Source organism: Pelmatolapia mariae, linkage group LG3_W, assembly GCF_036321145.2.
Source record: "Pelmatolapia mariae isolate MD_Pm_ZW linkage group LG3_W, Pm_UMD_F_2, whole genome shotgun sequence".
NCBI classification, from domain to species: Eukaryota; Metazoa; Chordata; class Actinopteri; order Cichliformes; family Cichlidae; genus Pelmatolapia; species Pelmatolapia mariae.
The window spans coordinates 83939130-83951433 of NC_086229.1; the positions used below are offsets into that span (position 1 = coordinate 83939130).

The following is a 12304-nucleotide window of genomic DNA, read 5'->3' on the forward strand; positions in this document are numbered from 1 at the left end:
TATTTTGTCCGCTAGAGGGCGCTTTCTTCTCTTGGCCACAGGACAAAACACAAACAACCAGCTCGTCCCAGCTGTCGGAGAAAAGGTAAAAGAGTTATCCACTTAAATAATAACATTTAGCAATTTTTTTAGGGAAACCTGTTTATGTTTCATGTGTCTAAGAGGAGAAAAAATGGCGAATGTTTCAAATTTTCAAATCACCAAAAATCGATATCAGTCTTAAAAATCCCATATCAGCAATTATCTACTTCCTGCAGTTTCACTAATTCATTTTTTTCCCCTTCACATTTACTTGCAAAGAGTCGAACAATATATTATGGGTTAATCTGCACACTTAAGCCAGTTACCTTAACACCTCTTTCAATCATCACGTTTAACTACCTTTATAAAAGAAAAATAATTTCACATTCTTTAAATAGGAAATGTTTCTTTCGTGTCTTTTGAGACTTGTCTCTGTCTCACACATACATACATGTTTTATTCATTACTGCTTTTCATTTTTCATACTTAATTATTACAATTATATTGCATAAGCAAAATGCCAAAAGAGTCACATCCTTTAAACATGTTTACATTATTACATTAGTACATTAGAAACTCCTTACCTGGTTTAAAAATGCTTCCTTGTCATCTCTTCAGGCAGGGTTGTAATGTTTCCAGCCCACCTGGAGGCAATGCAAACAGAAACTGAGTATAGCAGATTTAGCTCACCCGAAACCTTGGCTGATTGTGACCTACACCCGTTTTCACGCCTTGGCGCATGTGATTAGGTAGAGGATCATCAGGGGGTCCTTTGTCCCTCTTTGGGGGGACACTTCCACAGGGTTTAAATCTGGGACTCTCCACCATTTGACCCTAGAACTGAAGAAGCTTCTCGAATGAGAGGTGAAACGTCTTCAAGCAACTTAATGAAGTCCAGACGCTTTTCTTTCCAAGCTCCTTAGAGTACAATGGCCTGGATGACTGAGAACCTTCACAGACGACTTCCAGTGATCGAGAGGCGAATGATTGCAAGATGACCTGAAAGAGGACAGTGGCCAACTTTAAATCAAATATGGTCATTTTTTATGACAAAATCATGAAAATAAACTGGTGAAAACTTTAAAGATCACATGAGCTTTATTCGAGAGTGGCAAGTAGAGTATGTACCCCTCCACACTGAAAGGAGCCAGTCGAGGTGCTTCAGGCATCTGATTAAGATGGCTCCTGGATGTCTTCTAGGTGAGATGTTTCAGGTATCCCCAGCTGGGAGGAGACTTGGACGAGACCCAGGACATGCTGGGTGGAACATGTTTCTCTGCTGCTTATACCAGTCTGCTTTGGTGTCCCCACAGACAAGCGGATGAGCTGGAGGAGGTGGCCTGGGAGAGGGAAATCTAGGCATCTCCTCAGACTGCTGCTCAGCTATTTATCAGGCCGGACCCAGATAAATAGCTGAAAATGAATGAATGGATGGATGAGCGTCATATTCCAGTTTGCTTCATTTTTGAATATGTCAGCCCATGCCACCTCTTCATCTCACAAAACCCTGCAGTCCCCCGGGGTAGCCATGTTTCCCCCTCATGTCAAATAAGTCCCCAACTACATAGTAGCCTGTGGGACAATTCCTGTTGGACTGACACAGACAAATAATCTTTATGCAGTGTGACAAAGTATGTGTGACACTAATGGTCTGGTGCTGTATGACAAATCACGATTCAGTGACCTCATTGATTTGCCCCTCTGCTAACCTCTCTTGTACCCTGTGGCTGTTTCTTGTTACCTAACAGGAAACACAGAGGCAGAGAGATTCAACTTGCATCACATTATTGATAGCATGATCTTTTGTGACCAGTAACCATTATGGTTTTTGGTAAGGAATTTATTTGCGAAGTGAGCAGCTCTTGTACTGGTAGGTATCATGTTTTGTAAATCTACAAATTTATTAATAATGCAAAAACCTGTGGAGTTCCCCTATAGCCTGGTTCCAGGTAGATGTGAAAGTAAATCAAGAAACCTGATCTAAGTATTGATTTAATGACACCAAATGGCCAATAGCTGAGGCATTTTCATGCTTCCACACCAGCAGCACACCCTGGACTGGACAGAAACATGTTGTTGTCTGTCTCATGGATGGACATGCATGAAATGTCTCAGGAAATATCTTACATTTGCTGAAGAAGCACTGACTTGGTTTTTGAAAATTAAGTAATCAGCATTTAGTGGTCCAAGGTCAAAATGACTTTGTCCTGCAGTCTCTTGAAAAACACACTTCCCTGTTCAATTTGGCCACACTTTAATTTGTGAACACTGGTGGGAAAACATGAGCCTATTTCATTCACACTTACAGTCCTGCTGCACATGCGGTAGAGCAGCATCACAGGTAGACACATGATGGTGCAAGTTATAAGTTTGTGAAATTAGCCCCTAACCATTATTGGAAAGTTAAACAGTGATAAATATTACATATTGCATTTATACAGTACAAGTGTGAACATTGTCTGAAATATAGAGATATTGGATATCTTTAGTTTTAAAAACTTGCCCAACCAAAATTCAGTATCAGTCGGGCTCTACTTAAGCTATAATTGAGCCAGTGTGAGATCATGGCTGCAAACTTACAAACCAAATATAAATACAGTTCATGCACTGCATATTCGATACAGATCTGGACGGACAAGTTACTAGATCATACAACTCTGAACAGGCTTTTTAAATGCTTTTGACTTCTTCAGGGTTGTCTCCAACACAACCATATTGTCTGTAAGCGTGTTTTTCAATTTGTCCATATTTATGCCTATCAGATGAGATCCCATCCAAGCTGTCAGCTCTTTTTCAACAATAGTCCCACAGCACACACGCAAGCCTCTCTTCTACACCCCCAGCACCGAGCGCTCACAATCTGGCTCCGTGTCTAGGATAAAAGTGATGACTGGTCACGGGTCATTTGGGTTGCGATACAGAGGAAGGGTGATGGTGGCAGTTGTTTTGATATGTCTGAAATAGGTGCTGTGACAAAAACAAATGACCCCTCCCCTCCACACCAGGCCCACCCAACCTACCCTCACTTTGGCCTGACAGCTAAATCCAAGCCTTTGTGTCCCACATTGTTGTAAGGATTTGTGGGCATTGGGGCACGGAGGGGCGGATAGATAGGGTGATGATAACCAAGCAAGTTTTTTCTGGTGAAGAGGGAAGTACAACTGACTAAAGCAAAGTACTGAGTTAGAGCTATTAAACAAGCTTTTTGCTCTTATAGCTGAGGAAAGAAGTGAAATTGGAGTCTCAAGATAAGCTTTTTCTAAAAGACTTTCTCTGGATTAGATGTCGAAAGCCCCAAATTAATAACCCCACCCATCACAAACACAAGTCTCTACAAAGAGGCTTGAACAGACCACCTGCTCCTTAGGAAAAGGTGGAAATGAGATGCTCAGGAAGTGGCAAAAATGGCAGCATAAATATATTCAAAGCTCAGCATAAAACCAAGATTGTTCCAAGATAATGTGGGCGGGACCAATTTGTCTTAAAATGAGGGGGGGATATTCATTTTAGCAGAAGTAGTGCAAAAGGGATTAACGAAACGATAATCCACAAGCAGGTTTGATCGCCGGGTGCTGGGCTGATTAGATGCAAGCACACATTGTGAAAGTGAAACCCTGCTTTCATGGTATATGTTAGCGCACGGTGTTGTCCAAAACTTTTCAAACTGGTTTGTAATTTTTGATTTCTGTATTTTCTTTTGTTTATTTTTTATTTTTTTTAACTACTCATTGTACTAGGATGGGGTATGGGTGAAGGTGTTACATCATTAACGTGCTGATGTTTGCCCCGGCTAGTACAGCTGAAGTTGTGTGTGTCACTGCACTCAAACAAACCTTTCTTTGCCCTCATAAGTATAAAGCTTAAGTAAGTAAAGTGCAACTGAAATATATTAAATCAGAAGGTTGATTTATCCAAATAATTATTAATTAAGGAAAATATGACTGGTATAATTGAATGTATACCAATCAAATAAATGTCATTTGACCAGATTCCAATAACTTTAATGTTTTACATTGTACTTGTGTTGAAAAATCACCTGAAAATTTACATTTAGTCAAATTGCAGTCAGCACTTTCTGCATTTTTATGAGTGTAGATTATGAGCTATTTGGAAATAAACCAAAATACGGAGCAAACTGAAATCTGTTCAAATTTTTGAGGCCATAAAGCAAAACTCATTAAAGTTTATTCTGAGGGAATCGAAACACGTGCAATCCTCCCAGTATTGCTGAAACATTTCAGTGAAACCTAAAGAAGTCAGCTTCCTACTGACCTTAACATTTCCAAAGTCACTGGACATGGTGCTTTCAATTCAATTTTATTTATATAGTACCCAATCAAAACAACAGTCACCTCAAAGCGCTTTGTATTGTAGGGTAAAAATAATAGAGAAAACCCCAACAATCAAACAAACCCTTATGAGCAAGCACTTGGCAACAGTGGGAAGGAAAAACACCTTTTTCCCAGGAAGAAACCTTCAGAAACCAGACTCAGGAAGTGGCAGCCATCTACCATGACCAGTTTGGGGTGAGGGGAGGAAGACAGGACAGAGGTATACTGGGGAAGAGAGCCAGACCAACCTGCTGCGTGCAACTTTTAATTATAAAACTGAAACTTTTTTTAATTAACAACAAAACATGACCTGAACCACAGTGAAACGGTGTTTTTGGCTTTTTGACCTGGTTAATCTTAACAATATTTTTATATAATTGTTCAGTACTTTGAATTTAACTTTAGTGAGTCCTCCAGAGAGCCTATTAGTGTGTTATGGTCAAGATATTTTGGAGAGTGACAGAGATGCTTCAAAAAACGTAATTTCCCACATGTGCCTTTTATGTCATTACCCTAAAGGTTCAGAGGAAACTTCAAAAAGCTCCGCACATTAACATTTGGGCTTGATTTAAAGCTACATTGTGCATTAAAGGAAGAAATACTATCGTGAATGGATTTTTGTGCCGGGGTCATGAAGTCACCTGAAGCAAATCCAATCAATCGTTGCCTTTTGTGACCTTACTGTATTTAATAATGGCGGGGCAATGCTAAAGCAGAACAAGCAAGAAAAAAAATCATATCGATTTGCTCTCTTCATCCCTCATGTCACATTTCTAAAAGCAGGAGGGACAGCACGTGCGGAGTGTCCTTGTGACCTTTGGTGGTGCAACATGCCTTTCAATATTTCATGGCTTTTTTTTTATCCATGGATGTCTGATGAGTGCCGGGTTTGAGTAAATAACAACCTGACAGTGCAGCAAATATTCTTTGGCTGTTATCTGCTATTGAGAAGCGTGGTGTGAAGGGGCACAGCATTGATACAGGGTGCGTGCTGCATTATAAGGTTAATCCTTATGTCAACAGCCCCACAGATGGACTGACCTGCTGGGCGGCAGTGAGTTTATGTTGGGCGGCAGTGAGTTTATGTTGGGGGGGGGGGGGGGGGAATACGTCAGTGCTGTCTGTCTGGTTTCGACGAGCAGGAGGTGTGGGTGAATGAGACGGGGTAAAAACCAGACAAGTGAGGGAAAAAAAAGTCAAAAAATGTTTCATGCGCCGATGTCATTAGGAAGGCGAAAGCAGAGCTGTAATCCTATTTTAATCGCAGTGGATTTATTAAACAGGAGCAGCAGGTTTAAATCTCAGCAGATTACACAGACGGCCCAAGGAGATGTGGAGAGGGGGGGTCGGAGAGGGTTGCGTAATCAAGTGCACTTAAGGTGATATGGTTCATTTTTGACAAGTCAAGACTGATGGAGGGGGGTCGGGGGGTCTTTAAAATACAGAGAAGTCACATCCTTTCAGATTGTGAGGAGTCGGTTGATGTTCTGCTGGATCAACACCTACATTTCTAATGTTTTGGAATAATTACTTTTGGCGAAGTTAAGACAGAGTGCCAGCTGCAGATGTTACTAATTATTTGGACAAGTGTGCGTGAGCCTTGGTGTCCCTTGGAGTCCCTTGGAGTTGGTGCAAATCTCCTTGGCATCCTTTGTAGAAGACTGCGATTCTTGTGAAGAATGGGTTAATCCCAGGTCACGTCGCATCTGGACTTAATCAAGTCGGTCCCTTAACAGATCAGGAGGAACATACTTCGACCTTTAGAGGTCACCAGCAGTAAGAGGTTTTAGAACAATAGCAGTGTGAGAGGCAAGAGGGGCGGGGGGGCTATTCTTATTAATCACACAGAAATCTTAGAGCAAATTAGACAGTTTCCCCAACCTTCACAAAATACACAGGTAAAGGAACTGAAGGTGATTTTCTCCCTTAACTTACCCTTTTCAATAATGTCACTTTAAGCATCATTGAATTGTATAGTTTGTAATTTTCATTGTAAAGAAAGGCAGAAAATATGTAAACTCATTCACCTTCAAAGACAGTATGAGATATTGCTAAACTTGGCACAAAGTCTAAGTTAAGCACCAAACTAGACAGTTTCATGCCCTTAAATGGACTCGTAAGATGCCAGCACACTCTTCAGAGTGTTGTCGCTGATTTTTGCCTGTGCCAAATGTTTCGTGTAAAAGATTGCCAAGCTCTCCATCTGTTGGCTGAGCGCGGCAAAGCAAGCTTGGCTTGCTCATGACAAAGCCCAACTTTTTGATAGGGAGCCATTTTGAGTCCTTTCTCTTATCTTTAGAGGTGCAGCAGGTAAGGTGTGTTTTCAAATACCTGGACTTTTGTTTTATCACCATCTTTGCTATACGGTGATGTAATAAAGAAAGTGCACTCAGTGGAAAATGTTGACTTTTTATGATATATTTGGACAAGCCAAATCTTTGAAAACTGTGACTTCCACTGAAGGTAATCTAACGTTATGGAAGTGCTGACTGGCAACACCATAAAAACTGTTTTGGACAAGAATTGGCCCAGCAAAGAATCCAATTCGGCCAGTAGAGCACCTTTGGAAAATGTGAAGAATTGCAGATATTTTATATTTTGACTGTATGTTTAAAACTGTAAGTTTTAAAGGTTTTCCTATTGATAAAGGATTCCCTTCCACTGCTAGTACAGCAAAGCATTTAAGGGATAGATAAAAATTAAATGACAGAAAAGTTCTTGTTTGTTTGTTTGTTTGTTTGTTTGTTTGTTTGTTTGTTTGTTTGTTTGTTTATTTGTTTGTTTGTTTGTTTGTTTGTTTTACAGTGGATCCACAATAAAAAATGAGAAAAAATTCTATGAATTAATGAAAACTGTATATAATTTTATAATTACCGGACAGTCTGGGAATAGAACTACCAGCATTTTTTTCTCCGTTCTTAAACAAATAAGAATAATGACAATGATAACAACAACAACAATAATAATAATAATAATAATTACATGACGGTAAATCTAATTTTTGTCTTTGGCATCCCAGGGCATCTGGGGTCTGCTCTAACACGATGGATGGATAAACAGATTTTTAATTTTTTTGTAAGTATTTTGTTTAAAATAATAAACCTTTTACGCTCTGAAGATAAAATTACATTAAAATAAAAAAATAACAATAATATCTTTTTTGCACAAAATCATACAAGTTTAGAGTCTTGTTGCACTGTATCATGTCAGGCTGGACTTAATACACTCATCGTCTATATTACTCACTTTTGCAATACTTTTTTTCTGTCAGACGATGACTGAGCATGTTAAAGAACAGATTTTCTATTCCCAAAAACACAGTTTCTGCATATGATCTGTCATCTGTCTACTACCATCTACTGGATAATGCGTGTATTGCATTTCCTTTAAAATGAAGTACCCTGTATATACACATTTATATGTACACGATGGCTAAATAAAAGTTAGGAGAGGTCCTTATAGTGTCATGACTGTACTGTATCAGTACATCATCAGCACTGTGCTTTGTTTGGACCACTCATAATATTTACCTTGAAAAGGGGTTGTTGTTTCCTGCCTGTGGAAAGTAAACCAGTAGTAGACTCCAGCAGACCCCCCCCCCCCCCACCCCACCCCAATTTATTGCTTCCAATCATGTTAACATAGTACCACCTTAACATGTTAAGCAGAAATTTGAAAGGTTGCAAAACAGCACTAAATTATAATAAGATTAAAGACTGTGTGTAATTTTAATTCAACCGATTTTTGATTAATTTATTTTTTCTTAAAATCTCATCATGAACATGAAGAAACGTTCATTTCAAATTATAGCCATAAAGCCGTTTAAAGGGCACTTCGTCAGCGTCCCGCCAATAATTACATTATACTTGATGTGTAATAACAACAAGCCACCAGCAGGGGGCAGAGAAGCGCGCATTGGACGCTGTTTAACCCCCATCATCCGCCTGAGTCCTTCCTCTTCCGGTTACGGCGACAGCAGGTATGGCGGTCCCTGCTTTCCTCAGAAACATAATGAGTTTAAAATCGACTATAATCCTACGTTTTAATAAACTAATGTGGTCGATTTCAAGTAAAGATAATACTCACATGAGCTCTTTATTCTGAACTATGTGGTTATTTCATGACTTATTGGATTTTAACGACATAGTTTTTGTGTGACATGAGAAGGCCGTTCTCTTGAGTACTGAGCACAAGCCGGTGGAGGTGTCTTAGCTTTTAGTAGCGTTTAAATGGATGTTTAAAGGATAAATTAGCTGCAGACGATGTTTCTCTTAAATGAGAGTGACGGTTTAATAAGTCCGATCAGTGTTTACTTAGCCAACATTAACGTAATGGAGTGGACGCTGTTAGCAGGGTTAGCATGGCAGCGGTGTGTAGTACAGTTAACTGAATTTTGTTTGTTTTCAGCTTCAAGATGGTGCAGCGCCTGACTTACCGCCGTAGGTTGTCCTACAACACCGCCTCCAACAAAACCAGACTGTAAGTAAACTCTCTCCGGTTGTATTTGCTTCTATGCCTGGCTCACTGCATGTCTATCTATATAGAGCTGGTACCCCGACTATGGATACATAATGCCAGGACGGGGCTGTAGTTGTATATAGGCTAGTAGCTACTATGATACACCACATCTCCTGTGATGTGATGTTGTGCATGGTCCCTCTGAAGAAAACTAAACCACCCTCTTTTTGCTTTTGTGAAGCTCACGGACTCCTGGTAATCGTATTGTGTACCTTTACACTAAGAAGGTCGGCAAGGCCCCCAAGTCAGCATGTGGCATCTGCCCAGGAAGACTGCGTGGAGTAAGTACATCCATTGTAACCTGAAGAAGGTGCTCTGTGTTTAAATTTGTTTCAGAACTTGTAGACTAGGATACTTAGCATCCCTCACTGCCAAGTGTAGATGAGGTTGATTTAGAGTAAAGACAATAGTGCGGCAAGCTGTTGAAGCATCAGCGTATATTTGTTCCTCCTTTTTTTTTTTTTAATGTACATTTTTGCATTAGTCCGAAGAAGTAAGCATTCTGCATTGGATTGGGGATTGAAAAGATATCGTGGAAAATCCTGCAGTTCCCTGCAACCACAAATGCCTTTTCTTCTGTTGCTGTGACATCACCAGTAGAGATGTCCTGATTTTGTGTGCACGACATCAACTTTCACAGGAGCAGAAGCTTTTCACCTGGTGCTGTTTGCTTATTCCTGAGTACTACATTATTAATCCCTGTAACCACTGCCTAATGGCTTGTGTCAATTCCACGTTATAGACGGTGCCTTGGGTTTGTAATGGTGCCAGTGTTTCCAGTGGGGTTTTTTGTTTGTTTTGTTTTTTTAAAACAGTTCAGTTGATCTCAACATGCCACTTCAGGTTCAAGTAATGTTACTGGGTATATGTCATTTCTTTCAATGGGCAAATGAAGGAACATGTTGGTAATGCGCTAGTTCTCACGCTCTCTCTGTAAACATTCAGACTGCCAGGAACAAAGTGTTCTTTAGAACTGCCAAATTTAGTAAACGGTTTGTCGGTAGGTTAACGTTGAAAGCCCACAGGCGCCACAGCTGGAGTGGTATAACAGCTGGAGGGATCCAGATGTGGGGTTTTGACACCCAGTTAAACTTTGTTCTGTAATTCTTTTAAGTTCCTTAGTTCAAATGGGTTTTAATTCAGCTATTTTAAAAGTTACAAATACCTCAAAGTGTTTGATTTCAAACTTTGATTTCGAACTGGTCCTCTTAGTGCACCTGTGCATCATCTTCATCTTTGCTTTGGTGGTTGTAGGTTCATAAGGAGAATTAAGGTCACTCCAGTGTATTAATAAGTAGTTTTTACACTTAAAAGTGCAAATACGTTGAGAAAGGACATTATTAATAAGTGTGTGTACACCTAGAAACATGGTTGTTTCAGGGTTATTCCTGGGGTGATTACGCTAATGACTCTAAACAGGCAGTGTTTGTGTCACCTTTGTTTTTGGGGGGTTTCTTGGGGTTTTTTGTTATTGTTTTAATAGAGGCCTGAACATTTTCCATTAAATGTCTGACCGTTTGATAAGCTGCGCACTACTCTTGAGTACATTAAATGTACACTTTTGATAAAACCTTTGAGTTTTCTCAATGCAAGAAACTCGCTGGTGTTTAAGCTAGCTGTGGTTTTTCTTCAGATAACTACGAGATCTTTCTATGGTCATATTAAAAACATCACTGCAGTGACCGTCATTTGTAGAGCAGTATATATAAATCCACCTTCCTCCAGTTCACCCCTACAGCTTTGTGTCATCAGCACTGTGTGATCCACTGCAGGCAGGTCTGAATCCAGGGAAGCACGGCAGCGTGCTTTTGTCACACAGTCACAAACTGGCCACAGTTTGATTGTTTTTAGTGTGCAGCTTATAAAATTGCTCGACTGCTGTGAGCCCAGCTTTTCCTAGGTTGTGCTGCTGAAAGTGTCTCTCTGCAAGTGCTTGTTCCTCCATTGTTCTCAACATCCATATCTGTGTTCTTACAGATTCGCGCTGTTAGACCTCAAGTTTTGATGAGGCTCTCCAAGACCAAGAAGCACGTTAGCAGGGCCTACGGAGGATCCATGTGCGCCAAGTGTGTGCGTGACAGGTAAAAGATGCACTTCCCTTCATCTTCTGATGCTTGTTACTGAGAAAATAGACTAATACAGGCATCAAACTTTAATTTGAAAGCACTAAAATACAAACTTGTTAGGTATGCTGTGATCAGCTAATTCATTATGTTAATTGATCTCCTTTGTTTTTTATTATTAGGATCAAGCGTGCTTTCCTGATTGAGGAGCAGAAGATCGTTGTCAAGGTGCTCAAGGCACAGGCACAGAGCCAGAAGTCAAAGTAAACTGTATTTGTATTGCCACAATAAAAATGTCAAACAAATCCACTACATGTTGTGAGTCGCAGCATTGTTTTTGTCTTTTATTGAAATTGCTGAACAGTCTGTGTGTTTGGGGTCTATTTCAAAGATTTATGTTTTTATCCTCTCTGGTCTTGTGCCAGGTCCCTGGTTAAAGGGGGACCTCAAACATGCAGAGCCAGCTGTTGTGTTGATCCCTCAGGATTAAGGAAGCAACTGGAAATAAATTTTTGCATACATGTTTAACTAATGCAACATTATCACTAAAGATGTTACAATAACATGTTTGGACAGCAGGACTGTTACAGGGAGTCTTTTCAAAAATGTCTGTGGACTGTGAGAGGAAAAGGGTGCACCTAGGATCAAACTCCGCAGTCCTTTTTTTTTTTTTTTTTTTTCCCCTTCAGTTTCATTTGGGGTGCTAGCAGTTTCAGATCTTGGTTGTGTTCATGGGGCCCTTAGTGACATGTTTTTGCAGTGTCTAAAGGTTCAGTTCTGCTAAAGAAGAAGCTATGATAGGGTACTTCATGTCCAAGCATAATGTACATCTGTGTTTTTGAGGTATTTGAGTTTCTTGTGTATTATGTGAGCGATCGGTAGTTGATCGCAAGTAAATGGAACAGAAAACTACACTATTTTTTTTTAGGTTTGTGAAACACCTGTGCCCTAAAGTAAGTATTATGACCATGTAATTGACTAAAAGTCACTAAAGCTGTAAAATATATGCTATGGAGTAGGCGTACCAACTACATTTTAAAGTACCAAAATGAAATATTTCATTAAATGTGGTTTCTTTCAACCACTGGTCCAATTCACTGATACAGAAGTGTTTAAGCCACCAAGGATGCTAATCGGGTGCGTGACTGTTTAAAAGCAACAATCCAAGGTATCACTCAAGAACTCCTTTGGTGTATAGTAAAACAAATGTATATTGTGGCATTATGCATGTGTATCTTGAATGGATGCTTGGTCTTGTAACACCAAACAAATTAATAACTGGTCCTCTGCTGTGTCCTCCAATGGAGGCACTTGAAATGATTAAATGCCTGGATGAATAAGAGCCATTAAAGCATGATCATGTTGACTTTC

At 39.9% G+C, this 12304-nt stretch overlaps 1 protein-coding gene across 1 annotated transcript; it reads left to right on the forward strand.

The window, feature by feature from the left end:
* Positions 1-8289: 8289 nt before the first annotated feature.
* Positions 8290-11245, forward strand: rpl34 (ribosomal protein L34). Its single transcript, XM_063470115.1, has 5 exons — positions 8290-8331; positions 8760-8831; positions 9052-9151; positions 10848-10951; positions 11116-11245. Exons 2-5 carry the CDS (start codon positions 8767-8769, stop codon positions 11198-11200), a joined length of 354 nt encoding a protein of 117 aa, XP_063326185.1. The 5' UTR covers positions 8290-8331; positions 8760-8766; the 3' UTR covers positions 11201-11245.
* The last annotated feature ends 1059 nt before the right edge of the window (positions 11246-12304 follow it).